Source organism: Asparagus officinalis, chromosome 4 (assembly GCF_001876935.1).
Source record: "Asparagus officinalis chromosome 4, Aspof.V1, whole genome shotgun sequence".
Lineage (NCBI taxonomy): Eukaryota > Viridiplantae > Streptophyta > Magnoliopsida > Asparagales > Asparagaceae > Asparagus > Asparagus officinalis.
In genome coordinates this window covers 38,296,943-38,314,880 of record NC_033797.1, presented here as the reverse complement: position 1 = coordinate 38,314,880, position 17,938 = coordinate 38,296,943, and the positions used below count along the sequence as shown (strand labels likewise).

Below are 17,938 nucleotides of genomic sequence, written 5' to 3'. Positions count from 1 at the left end.
ATCTAAACCAGTGCTCAATTCTGCAGAGCGGGCGATCGTAGGATTTGGGAGGGTGGGGGGAGCGGGGGAATGATCGAGCGTACGTAGCTAACAAATAATCCAATCTGGACCAGTGAATAACTAAAAGAGAGATTACTTTTAGATATTTACTAGTGCAAGTCAAAATAATTATAAAACATCAGACGAACCCCAGCAATTAACCCCGACCATTTGGCAGAGAGGTAGCTGAGGTAAATTTTCCTACGACAAAATGGTCGGGTTTGGGAACCCCGACCGTTTCGTGTTCGTGCATAAAATGGTCGGGGTTCCCAACCCCGACCATTTGGCAGACTCTTCCAGCTGAAAATAGCTGGAAATATGAACTCCGCTGGAAATTCAAACTCCTGCTGTTACATATCAATCCATAATTCAATCACAATAACACACATACCAATCAACAATCTCAAATAAAAAACCATAATCAATCGGATACATACCATGCAATTCACATACTAATAATCAATACTCAATCTAATACATAATATTTAGTTTCAAACGCAAACATCCTATCAATACTCAATCAAATACATAATATTCAATTTCAATCGGATACAACTCCCTTTCCTCTCCCTCTCCCCCTCCCCCTCCCTCTCCCCCTGACACGTTCACCTTCGACGTGAGCTCGGATCAGTTCCTCGTCCGGTTGTGTGTGAAGTTGGGAGTGCATGACATCCTCATCGACTCGAACCGACTGTGAACATCCGGCTTGGGCCTGCTGTGAGCCGCTAGCTTCATCATGTGCACTGCTTGAGCCTGCCCCCTTGTGTCCTCGGAACTGTCGACGACCGTACTCAATTGGTCGCTCCTCACGTCCATCTCGTCTTGCATTACGCGTCCTTTGAAGAGCGGACCGAATCTTTTTGATCATGCGAAGGAACGTGTTCCTCGGCCCTGGCTCGGTAGTTGTTCGGATTGCATCATGCGCCATAGTAGAAAGTTCTTCGAGCTCTTGTACCTATACGATAAAAACCCCAAGAAAGCTATTATGATTTGGATGATAATAAAATAAAACTCACAAGATAACTGTATATTTTGCTTATACACTTACCAACTCTCTCTCAACTGGGCCTCTTGGTATGTATTCCTTAGGAGCTTTGTTCTCCTGAAATATCCACCGGCGAGTAATCCCCCAATACCACCGCAAATACACACCTAGGTCAGGTGCGTCAGCCCTCTCCATCACCAATTGTTCTTCCCTCCAATCCCACCTCCTGATGTAAGCACCGTGAATATGTTTCTAATCTTGCCGATGTGCACCTTTTCTGGGATTTCTCTCTATTATTTCCACAAGGTTCGGGATATGTTGTTGTAGCCCAAATTGTCGGAGCACACGGTCGGGCACGTGCATCTTGACAATCTCAAAACATATGATCGGGACGCGAGCACACCATACATCTGGCTCTTCTCTACATATATCTGATAGTGACTCAAAAATTAGTTCATATGGTATCCACTTGACCTATAAAAAAGATAAAGTAAAGCGGATTTCAGTAATAAATGATGTAATAATTAATTTTTTTTAGATATTATGATTTAATACATGTTCGTCCTCCATTTGATCGAGCTCGTTCCTATAGAAGTTTTCATGGCCCTTTGGTAAGGTATTCCAAGATCTGGATACATTCCATCTATTTTATATACAATGAGTTAGTACAAATTGAAATAAATAATTTGCATACCTCGCCACTAAATTTAACAGCTAACTTTTCCTTAAGACATCCACTAAACTTCTCGATCACATCTACAACTTGTGCAGAAGGATGTTGCCGATAATACTCGTGAATTTAAACAAAGAAGCAAGAAAATATTTTCAATTAAACAACTATAAACAAACATTCCTAGGGTTGGAGGAAAAGTTAAAACAATATCTTTCAATCTCTCATAGAAAGCCTGAACACATTTGTGCCGCCGCCAAATGTGTGCCTGTTTGCGTCAAAAGTTAACTTTGTCATGGAATTTATTATATCTTCGGTCGATTACAACAAATTCAAAAAAGAGATAGCCTTTTTATAAGACTCCTTTTACACAACAAAAGGAAAAATTACAACTCTTGAGAAACAAATACAGGATCGTTGTTTGGATCGCTGCTTGCGTGGGATCTTTGCCTGTGCCGGGAGCGCTTTGACTCGTGGACCACCAAATCACAGATTCTGATTGAATCGTGAGGGGTTTAATGATTCTGACTTCGTTTATCGAAGTGAGAACTTAAAACGATATCTTATCAAAGTAAGATAGTCGTTCTTCTTGAAATCAAGTCAAAGCTCGAATCTCAAGAGATTGCCGGAAGCTTAAGAACTCTGCTCTGTCTGCTCTGAAGTGCTCAAAATGATCCGCCCCCCTTTTCAAAAATCGACCTCAGGTCTCAAGGGATTGCCGGAAGCTCAAGAACTCTGCTCTGTTTGCTCTGAAGTGCTCAAAATGATCAGCCCCCTTCAAAAATCGACCTCAGGGGGTTATTTATAACCCCTATGAACAGTTAGAGGAAAATGAGCTCGCGAGACAACATTTGCTGTCTCGACTGCCTTGACAGTGTTTGCTGTCTCGGCGGCCGAGACAGAGTTTACTGTCTCGGGTTCCGAGACAGTAAACACTATCTTCTCGCGTGCGAGACAGCCCATACTTTTGTTCTTTTGCCTTTTTGAGCTGTATTCGGATATCTCTCAGTATTTTTTGACGCCTACAGATACCCCCTCTAAAGTATTCCAGACTCATTCTTTTATAGAGGAGTCTGGGATACTTTGGATAAGACAGATCTTATCTGCAATCCCTTCAATGCTTGATTGAGTAGATCATGTACAAGAATCCATAAAATGGCTTTGGCTCTTGATCTCTTCATCCATTAGTCTATTCAGTTCTTTGTAGAATAGCTAATGCTTCTCCGGCACTGCGTTTATCGCTGAACCATTGTTGAGATTTTGAATCGAGGCTGGTATTTCCATATTGATGCTTGTTTGTCTCTCGAGAGTTCGTCAGGTTATCCTTAAGAATATCAAAAGTAATATTCTCCAGAAACTTTCCATCGAATGTAGGAAAACAGTTTAGACTCGTGTACCCATTGGAGTATTTTGGTCTCTTTTTTGTTGGTAGAGATGAGCCCGATGATGGAGAGGAAGAATTTTATATTCTATCTCCTGGTCTCTTGTTTGTTGGTAGAGATGAACCCAGAATCGGAGAGGAAGAATTTTATATTCTATCTCCTAGTCTCTTGTTTGTTGGTAGAGATGAACCCCTCCTGGTGCGAAGGAAAACCCTAAGTGGGATCTCCACTTAGAGAATCTGGATTGGTTTGAATAATCTTAAATGTCACAAGGTTTGATTATTCAACTAAAAGTGGACCTCTCGTTCATGGAAGGAATCGAGAGGGGATTTTGGTTGTGGTCCTAACTGTAGTAAGGTTTTGACCAAGTGGGAGTTTTAAAACGATCCTAACTGTTTAAAGGTTTGATCGTTCAATTTGTGGACCTCTCGTTCATTGAAGGAATTGAGAGGGGATTTTGGCTTTGGACCTAACCGTTTAAAGGTTTGACTAAATGGGAGTTTGAGAGGGAAGACTGATCCAACGAAGTGATCGAATCTCATCTCAACAAAAGAGTATTTGGAAATCACCGTGGGGATGTAGTGTTTATCACTTTGTTTGTAATGATTGGGTTATCCCTAAGAAAATTATATATATAACATTCTTTTGGGAACTTTCGTTACACAAACCATCCACCCCCAGCTTTCTTCGCGAAACTGGGTCTAACATCATGCTGAGTTACATGATCGGGTTATCCTTAAGAATGTAAAAATTCTCCAGGAACTTCTCGTCAAGAGTGGGAAACAGTTTAGACTCATATACCTATTGGAGTATCGAGGAGCAGTTTATACTCGTATACTCTTCGGAGTGTTGAGAAGCAGTTTATACTCGTATACTCTTCGGAGTTTGAGTCGTCTTTACTTGGCTTGTTTAGCCATTATGACGCCGGAATCAATTAAAGCTTGGATTTTGTTTTTGAGTCCAAAGCAAATCTCAGTGGGATGAAGAACCCTTCTGTGGTACGCACAATAGTTTGGATCCGTAATCCTTTTAGCTCCCTCCTGATCTTTAATAGGTGGTAGCTCGATCTTGTCGTTGGCGAGGAGGTATTTCAAGATGGCTGGAGCTTCATCATCTTCGAAAGAATACTCCTTTTGAAACCTTGGATCGGGAGTCGCGTTCCCATTGATTGCAGATGTCGTCGATCGGTTTCTCTTAGCTTTTTTCCTTTTAAGAAAGTGTTCAGCTTGTTCACCGCGTATTTTCAAATCTTTCCAAGTTTTGGATGGTACGACCCCCAGGGCTTCCAGGACATCGATAGAAAGATTATTGTGGCATGTTTGCAGTATGAACTCCTCTGTAACCGGATCTCTGCAATTCATTGCCATGTTACGGAAGCGCTTGATAAAATTGTCGACTGACTCTCCGTCTTTTTGCTTCTCATCCAAAAGGGTTCCGATTGACACTTCGGTGTCATCATCGAAGAAATTGCTGAGGAACAAACTTTCCATGTCATCCCAGCAATTAATGCTTCCTGGCTTGAGACGTCGGTACCAATCGAAGGCGGGTCCGCGAAGGGTGCCAACGAATGACCGGACCATTAAAGCCTCATTTCCAGAGATCATACCCAAGTAAGACTTAAAATAAATCAAGTGCTGAATAGGCGAGCTCTTCCCCTCAAACGGTGTGAGGTTAATCAGATTGAACTTTATCGGATACGGTATTGAATTCCATTTTCTTGGATAGGGACATGGAATACCCGTCTTCTTCACTTCTTGAGCCGTCATCAAAACGTTGATTTTGTTTTCAAGCTCTTTCATTTTTCCTTTATCGTCTATGTCTTCATTCGAAGGACGTTGAGGAGAATGAGTTAGACCACCCCCTGTGAGAGGTGCTATTGAACCACCCCCAATCTCGTTATTAGGAGAATCCGTTAGACCACCCTCAGCGTTATTGCTATTGGGAGGTGTATCAGTCATAATGACTTCATCCACTTCTGGATCACTGTCATCCATAATATTCTGAGTGTGGCGGCTAGATTCAGGAGGTTGAGGCCGTTGAGCTAGCAATTCTCTCATTTGTTGGATAGCCAATTCCATCTCTGTCTTCATCTCAGCTCTAATTTCTTCACGTTGCTTCGCTAGAGCTTCTTGAAGCATTTGAGCAAATTGATCAGAGGTGATCGTGAGTACTTCTCTGGTTTGTCCCGTGCTGGATATGGTATCATCCGAAGCAATGGCTGAACAAGTGTAAGTGTCCGAGAATTCATCCTCCGAGGACATTCCTTCTTGCATTCTCTTGTAATCTCTGCGTCTGATGGCTCCTAATTGGAGTCGAGACATCCTTTGAGCAATTCTTGGATTGATTTTTCCTCTCGGGGAAAAGTCGGGATTTGAGTCACTTGAATGCCGCTTAGACTTTCTTTTATCAGCCACGTTGATGATGACTTCAGAGAATTCATCATCTTGGGCGGCTGATTTTCTCTTACGGAAATGTCTCGGCTTAGGCTTCGACATTTCAGTAGAAAGTCTCTGGAACACAGAAACTTTAGGCGGAATGGCTTTAAAGTAGTTGCATTTGGACAACACTGCTTTGATAAGTTTTTCACATACACAATGACGATTCGTTTCTCGAACAGTCTTTTTATGTGATTTGCTTCCACCTTTAGTTTGATAGTACAACTCGTCAGCATGGTGACCAGAGCAACCTATCTTCTGTTTTTGTGTTTGAACCTTGTTAACATACTCAGGATGACTTGTCGTCGCCTCTGAGCGATCCAAGGTTATGTCAAGAGTCATACGTTTATAACCACCCCCTTGCGGGTGTGGAGTCTTAACGGGCTCCGAATGCTGATTTTTCATAACTCCAGACTTTGGAATCCAAACTTGGCAGAGTTTCGGTGATTCTTTGGCAACCGTTTCCTTCTTCCTTTCTCGTCTTTGTTGTAAGAGAGCACGGGCATGAGCAGCGTTTGCACGACGTTTTTGTATACGTTCTTCGAGGGTCGAACGAGCCTTTTTGACAATAGTCCATTCCTCCGTCGTGAGTTTAGCAGAGACATGAGTGATTGGTCGTTGAAATAACTGAACCACTCGATGCCTCCTCGACTCTAAGTCCGCATGATAACGAACTCCGTCGGGTTGTTCCAAGGCCTTAGCCATTTGGCGAGCGCGGCGTTGGCGTTGTCTCTGACGAAATCTTTTCGTCAATGCCGGCGGGCTTTGATTTAATGACTCCTTAATTGGAGAAGAGTCATTATGAGCAGAGAGGTTGCGAGTAGAATCCTCAGCAATAATTAAGCGAGAGTCTTCATTTGTAATGTTCGACGGAGTCGAAAACTTGAAAACCTTCTTAGAAGACAAAATTTTCCTACATTTGTGAAGCGAGGAAAATTTTGACGATGAGGATGACAGATGTTCCTCAAACTTTGCTTGGTCGAATTCATATTCAACCGTGGACTCAACCAATATCTTGATCGGCTGCGACACGACGGTCTCGACAGCGAAACCGTTGGCTCCCACTGTGGTCGCCAGCTTATTTGCGTCAAAAGTTGACTTTGTCATGGAATTCATTATATCTTCGGTCGATTACAATAAATTCAAAAAAAGAGATAGCCTTTTTATAAGACTCCTTTTACACAACAAAAGAAAAAATTACAACTCTTGAGAAACAAACGCAGGATCGTTGTTTGGATCGCTGCTTGCGTGGGATCTTTGCCTGTGCCGGGAGCGCTTTGACTCGTGGATCACCAAATCACAGATTCTGATTGAATCGTGAGGGGTTTAATGATTCTGACTTCGTTTATCGAAGTGAGAAATTGAAACGATATCTTATCAAAGTAAGTCGTTCTTCTTGAAATCAAGTCAGTCAAAGCCTGAATATCAAGGAGTTGCCGAAGCTTGAGTACTCTGTCCTCTCTGCTCTGAAGTGCTCTCAAAAATCCGCCCCCCTTTTCAAAAATCGACCTCAGGGGGTTATTTATAACCCCTATGAACAGTTAGAGGAAAATGAGCTCCGCGAGACAGCATTTGCTGTCTTCGGCGTCCGAGACAGTGTTTGCTGTCTCGGGTTCCGAGACAGTAAACACTGTCTCGGAAATCCCAACTGCACAGTGGTTTCTACAATAACTGCCTTCTCACGTTTTAAACTCCGTTATTTTGACAGTTATCCACGTGATTCTCGCCCCACGACGTTTCCCACGTTCTTGAACAGTTGGTGGCCACGTGTCGGCGGTTTATAAAACAGTTTCTGAGCCTTTGAGAACTGTCTCGCGGGCGAGACAGAGAATGCTGTCTCGCGGGCAAGACAGAGAATGTTGTCTCGCGGGCGAGACAGAGAATGCTGTCTCGCGGGCAAGACAGAGAGAGACAGTAAAGACTGTCTCGCGTGCGAGACAGCCCATACTTGTGTTCTTCTGCCTTTTTGAGCTGTATTCGGATATCTCTCAGCATTTTTTGACGCCTACAGTTAACATGACACTCCCCCATGACAACCCCCCACAATCCACAAGATCCTCCAGGAATGACAATCACCTCACGTGCACCGAATCCTTCGTGGAATCCTGGAAAAGAATAGTACCGATCATGTGAAGTATGTATGCACGGGCATACATCTTGACGATCTCCTCGGTCGCATCGATCGGAACATTCATGTAATTGTTTCCCAACCATTCAAGCTTGATCCTTCCACCCCTCATGTGAGGAACTTGACCCAGCAATTCTTCACACTTCCCTGACCAGTCGAAGTCGTCGCTATCTGTGACAGCATCTCCATCCACTCTGAGTCCAAGCAAAACCCTAACATCTTGCAATGTAATCGTCGACTCTCCTTGGCGCAGGTGGAATGTGTTTGTCTCGGGCCTCCATCGTTCAACCAGTATCGTCAAGAGAGCCCAATTATGTCTCACCCATTTAATTTGTGAGCACTCAAAGAAGCATGCTTGACGGACATAATATTGGACATGTGGATCGGTCAACTCCCAGCTCGAATGTGCACGAGTATGATCAACGATAGTAATGCTCGAGGCTTGCATATAATAAACAGTGCAAATGTTCAGTAACAATCATTAACTTAGAATAATTGATATGATTGAAAATGTAGTTTATAACTATCAATCTAATTACCTTCCCAGTGTTAATCTTCGCGGATCGATGTTGAGGTTGGTCATAAAGGACCTCATACGTTAATGAACCCGCCTCCATATCTGCACATATGATGATATAAATGAAGTAGAATATAATGAAGTAAAATAAAAGTTCAAATTTCGAATATAAATGAAGTAGAATAATTAATAGAAATTAAATTAATTGTACCCATTAATTGCTATTTATTTGGATTGGTGGGACAATGAGATCTCTTGTGGTCCGGTTGTTTACGACTATAATATCTACACCTATTTTTTTTGGAACTCCTTTCCGACCTCCATCCATCGTAGATTTTATGCGTGTTGATCTCGGACGTCCGACTTATCTCTTAAATTCAGGAGGTAACATATACGGTCCGTTATAGGATGGTCAGTAACGACTATCTACGATGGGATGAAAAAACTGATCGTACGAATCTCTATAGTGGCTTGATTGATATCACTCAGAAGCGTATGTGTAATATGATGTATTTACATCCCCAAATTGCTTGGTCGTAACCGCTATAACATGTGAACATTTTAATTTTTATAATTCTGGTATGTTACATGTGCATGCGCATTGTGTCCCTCGTAAATTGATGGTGTAATTATGACCGTGATTGTCTGTAACCTTCCATTCATCTATAGCAAATCTAACAATCTTAGTCAATCTTGCCTGCTTGACACGAGCTCCTATAATCTCTTCATTTTTTGGGGTGAACAACGTCCCCCACTTTGCTCCATCCTTTCGCCGCTTGATAAAATACTGATTTAGTCTATAAAATGTCCTCGCAACCAACGTCTGTATGGGCATTGCTCGAGCCCCCTTAAGTACACCGTTGAAGCTTTCAGAACAATTAGTTATCATTATGCAATAGTGATTCCCGCCATCTTTACTTAGTGCCCACCGGTCGACGTAATTGCTTCCCAAACTAATCTCAATCCAATCATGTGCAGCTTGAGATGTTGCCTTGATTTGATACCGTATCCGATCATACACACGTTTCGGGTGTAACACCCGCTTGCTAAAGAAGGTTTTGTAGATGTACTTGACCAACGCTTTTATTAAAATTAGCTCTAATATGTCGTAAGCAATAGCGGGTGATTATGATGAGAGCCAAATCTCCTGTACAATGCTCTTTGAATGCCTTTCATCCTATCGGATTTAAAAGTAATTTTCTTAGGAGGCAACACATAAAAAATATATAATTGGATGCAAGAAAAAAATCACTCCCAATTTTCACCGTTCTCGACCTCTATAACTACGAAGGCCAAAGAAAATAAGCTCCCATCTGTATCTACTCCTATAGCGACAAGCAATACACCCTTATATTTACCGTATAAGTGTCTCATCAATGCTAAGGATTGGCCGACAAAATTTAAATCCCTCGATCGAAGGACCAAATACCCAAAATATAGAGGTGAATTTATGAACTCTCGGATTGACCTCTTTGATTATGAGTTTGTATTCAGATCCAGGATTGTTTCTTTTGATCGCATCAAGATATTAAGGCAGTGTCACGTAAGACTTCTCACAATCACCAAATATTTTTGTCATCGCAATTCTCCTTGCATTCCACGTTTTGATATATGATATTTCAATCCACTTATCATGTGACACTCTATCAATTATGTCATCGGGCTTTAGTTCAAGCTTCTTCTTTAATTTTGGCATAATCAACCCAGCTATGTAAGAGGCGGAGGCACCACTGTGGTCTCTCTCGAACATTGGATTATTACATGTGTGAACACCATAATATTTTGTGATCCTAAAATACCAATTATGTTTTTTTCCGGCAAATGCATATAACTTCCAAGGACATGTGTAATCAGATTCATTCCCCTCTGTCCGACCTTGCCTTTGTGTATTCATAAAACATATTGTCTCATAACTTGTGCGATTGCTTTTAATTTGCTAGAATTTGACCAACTTTTTTATTGAGTGATCACGAATAGCATCAACCAATTGGTCTTTAGTCTTAAATAATTTACCAACTCTGAAAGGGAGCTTCTCATCATCTCCTCTATTGGATGAACTTTCGCCAATGCGCATATCATGTACCATGGAAGGACGAATCCACTTATCATTCTCAAACTCGTCGGGGGTGGTTCTTTGTACTCAACATATTCATTATTAACATAAGCTTCATCTAGCCAATTCAGATTCTCTTCATCATCTTCACCCACAAATTGCATGTTGTCAATTGGTGCACTATCTTCATCTTCACCATCAGAGGCGTCGCTTCTTTCATCCTCTTCATATGAAGGTGCACCACTGTGATATTAAAATTGAGTCCGTTGCATTCTACTTGAAGAAGAAAGAAAGCCTTCAGACTCAACTCCCAAATCTAACATGCGTGAGAATTCTCCTGGAGGGTTGAATATTTGGCCCGTACTATGTGACACCGTTTCAATAAACAATTCTACCGTTGATTGTGACTTGCTCAAATTAAACAAAATACTCATCGAATGATCGTTTGAGATCTCAACTACGGACGTTCTATTATAAGTTATCGGCCAATTGCATATTATTCTTAGTCGATACACTCGTGGGTCAATTATCGTAACTCGATGCAATTCATTAACCAAGTCAAGGTAACTATATGATTCCGATATCATTAACGGGATTGTCACCCCTCTGACGTACATTGGCATATTATTCATTCCATAATTAATCGTTCCACCATAAGAGCAAGCAATAAAAATCATATTGTTCAACCTACGTAAAACAAAATTATATCATTTAAATGCAAAAAATTTAAAAAATATTATCAATTACAACCCTAAACCCTAAGTAGAACCCTAAAACCCAATTACAACCGTAAACCCCCAAATCCTAAACCCTAAAATTGACCCCCAAATCCTAAACCCTAAAATTGAGTATTATATACCCCAAATGTTTAATTTCAACTACAACAAGAATAAATTTTCTAAATAAACCACTACAAATAGAGTTCAAACACTATAAATTCGTTTTGGAGAGAAAATCCTAGATTTCTACGTGTTAAAAGAGGAGAGAAGGAAGAGAAAGTACCTGTTAGATCTTTCACGATGAAATTCCGCACAAAAATGGCGTTGAAATGCGAGATTTTTGGCTTGGGAAACGACAACGACGGAGAGAGGTGACTGGGAACGAGCTGAGAACGTGGAATAATAGCTGGGAACGGCCTGGGGGGTTTATATAAGTGGCGGGACCCAGAACAAAATAGTCGGGTTTGCTAACCCCGACTATTTTTCTTAGCCAATTTCGACTCGTCGGCTGGGTTGGGTGGATAGTCTCTGCCATATGATCGGGTTTGGGAACCCCGACCATTTTGAAATACTGCTTTCAAAATGGTCGGGGTTATCAACCCCAACCTATTAGACAATGCCCTAAATTAGTCAGGGTTGGCAACCCCGACTATTTAGAGGCGTCATTAAAAAAATCGACCCATTTCATGGCCACGCTGCTGACGTGGCCACGAAATGGGTCGGTTTTGAGAAATAAAATGGGAGTGGGTCGATTTTTTTTATTAAAAAAATTAAATGAGTTTATTTTGAAAATTTGTTCGTTTAGGTAAGGTTTACTTATTTTATCAATAATTAATTTATTCATTTATTAATAATTTATTGATAATTATTAATAAAGTAATAATTTATTAATATTAATTAATTTATTACTAATTATTATTTTATTAATATGAAATGAATTAATCTCAATATTACTAATTAATAATCGCAAATAATGTATTATATAAAAATATTGTAATAAAGTATATTTCTTTCTATGAGATAACTAATTTTGAGATATTAATTAACTATTTTATTAATAATAGTATTTTATTAATATGAAATTAATTAATTAATCGCAATATTAGTAATTTCACAAATAATGTGTTCTATAAAAATATTTTAATCAAATATATTTACTATTATAATTAATTAATTATTTTATTAATAAAAGTATTTTACTAATATGAATTTAATTAATAAATCTTGATATTAGTATTAATAATCACAAATAATGTAATATATAAAAATATATTAATCAAATATCTTTATTATTATGAGATAACTAATTTGTAATTAATTAATTAATAATAATATTTCATTACAACGAAATTAATTAACTAATCTCCATATTGTTAATTAATAATCATAATTAATTTGAAATAATTAAATTTAAATTAATTACTTTTTCACATAATTAAAAATTCTATTGTTATTAATTATTTGGTTAATATAAAATGAATTAATTATTCACACTATGGAGTTACAATAATATGTCCTTTTTAGTCATTTGACATTTAGCATAACCTTATAAGTTATTGGTTTACCAAACAAATAACTACTTTAATATCCGTATGAGTTAAAGGGTTTACAAAACAACTTTTTTATTTTCTTAGATACTTATAAGGAGCTTTGAGAATAAATAATAAGTAACCTACAAGGATTTAAAAAAATATGTAGTTGTCGAACATGCTCTAAACCCTTGATTTTTAATAAGGTTTTTGAATCCTGTTTGAGACAGCATATCCTAATGGGAATCTTCTGAGATTTCAGACCTTGGTTGAGACATGTTGAATTTTCTGACCCAGTCCAATTAGCTGAAATTTTGTGAGCTAACTGAGTCTGCACATATATTTAAATGTGATTGATTGAGGCCCCATACCCATGGTTATTTAACTTTAATGCTGTTAAAAGGTTTATAAATGGATCAATACAGATATGTATGGACATAGTTATTAGACCTGCCGTAGTTTTAGAATTTGCCTGAAGCTTTTGAATAACGTAAAATCTATTTACACCTGATTGTTATCCTAAATTTTTTCAACCTATCTGTCAGCATTTATTTTCACCTGTAGCACTAACATAACATCTATTTGTTTGGGGAAAGACAAGTTTGCGTGCAAAATATCCATTATCTTTTACTATGTCAGGACTTGCCTCCTAATGGTATGAGGTGAAAACTCATATTTAAAACACTCATGAATATGAAACAACTTTTACAGTAATTGGAAGCATTTTATATTATTATTATTTTAGCTTGTAACATGTTTTTGTTTTTAGTGAAAATCATGCATTGCTCACATTGTTTTAAAAAACCTCCGCCTAGCCCGCTTAGGCGTACGCCTAGGCCTAGGCGGTACCTAGGCCGCCTAACTAGCGCCTAACGTCTAGGCGGTATTTAGGCTGCCCACCTAGATTTTACGAGCGTTTAGGGGAGCATTGTCTGCTTACGTGGATTGCATCCTGTAGGCATTGATTGTGATTTTACGTGTCGTAGCCTACACGTCCTCCAAACTCCATTAACCTCCAAATATGAACACCTCCACTACCTCCTCCGACCTTCAGCAAAACCTCATCGATCATCACTTAAATGAAGAAAGAAAAAAAAAACGCCCAGAAACCGCTTAGGCGTCCGCCTAGGCGACTAAGCGCTGGGCGCCGAGTCCGACGCCTAGAAGCGCCCAACGTGTAATGTAACATTGATTGCTCATTTTTTCCCCTTCATTATTTTGCTCATTCTGAATAAACATTAGTTAATACAGTGTCTCCAATAGATTTTTCACAAAAGTATGCTCTTTGAAAGAATCTTCTCAGAGAAAAGTAGAGCACTCGATTGTGGGGTACTTACAGTTAATAATAATTGAGGATTAGGGCATGGTAATCACCTTCTGAGATTATACAATCATTGGAGGTTGATAGCTACAGCACATTGATGATTTCAATTATGTGAACTTGATCGGTGAAGGTGATTATTGGCTACGTTATTAAAACGTTTATCCCTTGAGAGTAAGGTTGACGCTTTCAATTCAAACTGTATTGGGGTTACAGCATCAGTTAGGTTTTATTTCAATGTCCGGATAGAGCTAGAGCTGCCATTAGCTGAAATAACTTTATCAGATCTATTCTGCAAACTATCACACAATATAGTATTAGTTTGAGTGCTCGGAAGAAGAGCAGCTATGAGTTAGTTCATTAGATGACTTAGAGAAGCAGGTTAGAACATTACATGATGTACCATGTAATAATAGCAATGAAAAATAATTTCTTGAACTGNAGCAACTATTTACTAAGAATACTATCTTTAGGTTATTCCTGCATTGTATTACATTAAATATTTTGCAAAAATGATTTTCTTCTTTGCAGGCAGCGTGGAGGTGATGATAAATGGAAACATGATCTTTATGATGATGTCAAAGGGCCTCAAGTTTCAAGTATAATTGTAGTGACAACAGCTGTGATAACAAAGAGTTGTTTCTTGCCTGTTAAAACTTCTAGATAATTTATTGTGCCTGGTATTTCTGTACAGAGCCCCAAGTTGGTTCGACAGATCTCCGACTCAAGCTCCAAAAGAAAGCTTCGCTACAAGCGCATCAAAGTGGCAAGGAATCAGGAGTTCGAGATCTTCGTGAAAAGTTATCTGGTATTATGAACTCACAACCTATAGCTGTTGATCCACCTAAAGCTAAAGCAGCACTAGTGACAACATCAGAGAGCGCTAAACCTGTGAAAAGAAGTGCCCCACCAATTGAAGCAATCCTAACAGATGTGAAAAAAGTCTCTGCCTCAGCTTCTTATAGTAAAAAGCCCCAGAAAAAGGTTGGAGCTACTTGATTTTGTGTCAACGTATATACTGCATCCATTAATTTTATGTGCATTGTTCTAGAACAACATTCTACTGTGTTTGAAATTATAACATATAGTCCATCCATATTGAAACAAAGTTCTGATTCTTCTGAATAATTACAAAATGAGGTACCAAAAAGAAGGGAATGGGAAATAGTCCTGTCTAATATGAAAACTGAGCAAAAAGACATGTAAAAAGATGACATAGACAATGGAAAATTCTAGAAAAGTGGATGGAAATTTTCTCTATGTATGCCAAATTTTGTATGTGGATCACGTATTTTGTTTGCATAAATACATGTTCAGGAAAATGATGGTCTAATGTTAACAAATGTTATTTTTTGGGTCTATTTAGCTTATTTTAAATTACTTAACAAATAAATAAGTCCTCTTACAGAGATCTATGGCTTAATCATGGATATGATTAACAACTCATCAAAAATGAAGTACTACAACAACAAAGTCAATCCCAAATTATGAGGGACAGAGAAGAATGTAATATTCACAGTTTAGTGAAGATCATATTAAAGAATTCTTTTCAATAAAATGCAAAAAGAGTAAAGAAAGAATTTAAAATATGTTTAGACGAGTCCAAAAAGATCTTATCAGAAATACATGCTTTTTGCTCATCTTATTTTAGTTGAATATTATGATACATTGCGTATGTCAAGATCGAAGTCACCTGCTTGTTGAGTGTGCCAGCCATAATATTACATATAACCTATGCATGATATACTGCTTCTGTTGAGATTGAAATCACGTGTTTGGTAAGTGTATTGGTGACATATAGCATGACGTTACCAAGGTAAAAGGATCACGATGTCGAATCCAAGGATACAAACTGAATTATGTAGTGTACCTGAACCATGTTGATTCATGTTTTGACGGTTATCGCTCTATTGGTTCTAGCTTTTTGCAATATTTCTTTTGATGTTGATTGCTCAGTTTTCATATCTCTGCTTGGTGTTGATTGCATGTCTTTGTCATTTCTTATTCATTGCTCTTTTGCACATTTCATATTTAATGTTCTTGCACATTATTATCTTTTGTGTAGTCTTTGCATGTTTCTTTGCGATAATTTTTAGTGCTTGAAAGCTCATAACCAATTTATTACAAATGCAGCCTGACTTGACTGTGGATGGGCTGCTATGTTCTCTTGGTCTGGAGAAGTATTCAATACAATTCCAGGCAGAAGAGGTACTGCGTGATGCAACCTTTTACTTCTCTCCCAGTATAATCAGCACTTTCTGTGGTTTAATATTATTTTCGATTTTGAGTTGGCATTTGAAGGTGGACATGTCAGCTCTTATGCACATGGATGATGATGATCTTAAGGCTCTTGGAGTTCCAATGGTAAAGTCACCAAAAAGTTATTGTGCAAATGTTAAAATCTTTTGTGCAAGCTTTCAATTATTGAGTTAGGTAGCCTTGCTGAGAAGTTTGATTGTTTGATTGATATCCAGTTTTGGAAGCCACATTGTGATACTGGTGCATGGTCCTATTAAAGAAGATTTAGATTAACCAAGCTTTGCTACGAGCAGTTTAAAGTTTAAACTACTTTTACTTGAATGTCAATTAAGGGGTTTGAACTCCTTTTTCCCTTTTGGTTGACTCCTCTAGTCAAAGGGATCATTCAAGGTTTCTGACTTAGTATCATAAGGACAAAATGTGTAAAATATGAGGTTAAGTTTAATTCTTATTTATGTGAGGTGATTACATTACCATGGAGTTAAGATAGACACAAATTTGACAGAAACTTATATCGATAGTAGTAAGATGAGGTTGTTTTTGGTGGTAAAACGTTGATCCATCTTTTGCGGGGGACTTGAACTTTTCAGAGAGATTTTTCATAGCTAACCCTATGGTGATGTGAAAACACTGGGATGAGTTCGATTTAGTCTTGCAGTCTGAGTTGACCTGTCATAAGATTGCCACAAGACTTGAGCACCTAACACATTTGTGCATGGATTTTATCTTACATAATAAATTTAAGAACTCAAAATTCATTTGTGAAGATAACCAATTCTTTCTACAATTCTTTTTATTTGTTAACTGTTATTTCTTGTTATATTACAAGTAGTATTAATCGAGATTCCCCTGTTCTTTTTGACTGGTTTTATTGGCTTCAGGGACCAAGGAAGAAGATTTTACTGGCACTGGAGTCCAGAAAGCAGGGATGACTGCATGGACACTAACTTAGCAGAAAATGGTGGTTGAACTGAATGAAGATTTAAGCTTATGCTCCTGTCACGCTATCTTGGAGATGACTTGAAGGCCTTTGATCCACTCGCTTTATCCCTTCTGCAGTCCTGAGTCAATAGCATCTAACTTTATACAACCCACCTCAGGTTTTGTTGAAGAACCCCTCGTATTTTATGAAACTTGCAGTCTGGAGAAAGCATTGAAATCTGTATGGCAGGGATCTTGATGTTAATGACAATTAGTTTTCACGTGTCTCTTCAGGTTTTGATTTTGAACTTTGGGATGTTCTATTAATTACCCTCCCTGAAGCATAATAGGATAACATGCTAGTTTATGCTCTCTAGGGGTTCCATAAAGTGCTTGGCGGGTTTTCTGTCATCAAAAGACTGTTATCTAGGCATGGTGGATATTGATCTGAAGTGCTAAAATGCCGGTACTGCTGGTGAATTTATACCTGGGCTCCTTTCCCCTGGAGCCATAGACCGGCCATCATTTACCGCCGCGAACATAGGTTGGGCATCTCAGCAGCTCTGGCTTACGGCATAGGAACTGTTTACTAGTCTCTCTTAGTAGTTTTTATTTTATTTTTTTTTTCTGTACGCCTCAAAATCCTCTCGCTTCTCATTTGAATGGATTTCTCTCTCCACATTTAAATGGACCAGGGATCATCTCCGAAATGGACCGCATTTTCATCCAAGCCTGATGACTTTTGCAGCGAAATATATCGTACTGACCTCAAAAGAAATACCCTCACTGAACTCAGAAGATGCTCTCCCAGACAAGTGTAATAACCGTGATGCTTGTGCTGGCTCATTACCTGTGCGTCTCTTCTCGTTTATGACATTATAAACAACTTGTATATCATCATTACTGCAACTAGACTCTCTTAACTAATGCACATAGGGAGCGCCCAAGCTCTCTAAACCTCAATGTGAACAACCATTGAA

General features: G+C 38.8%; 1 protein-coding gene across 1 annotated transcript in view; it reads left to right on the top strand.

Annotated features, from left to right (window-relative positions):
* The window catches only part of LOC109837219 (ankyrin repeat and SAM domain-containing protein 6), a 25,119-nt gene extending 7,868 nt beyond the window's left edge, over nucleotides 1-17,251 (top strand). Inside the window, exons 2-6 of the mRNA XM_020405370.1 lie at nucleotides 14,310-14,377; nucleotides 14,473-14,762; nucleotides 15,912-15,986; nucleotides 16,080-16,142; nucleotides 16,919-17,251. Coding sequence (XP_020260959.1) covers nucleotides 14,310-14,377; nucleotides 14,473-14,762; nucleotides 15,912-15,986; nucleotides 16,080-16,142; nucleotides 16,919-16,969 — 547 coding nt within the window. The 3' untranslated portion in view covers nucleotides 16,970-17,251. The remainder of the gene's footprint in view (nucleotides 1-14,309; nucleotides 14,378-14,472; nucleotides 14,763-15,911; nucleotides 15,987-16,079; nucleotides 16,143-16,918) is intronic.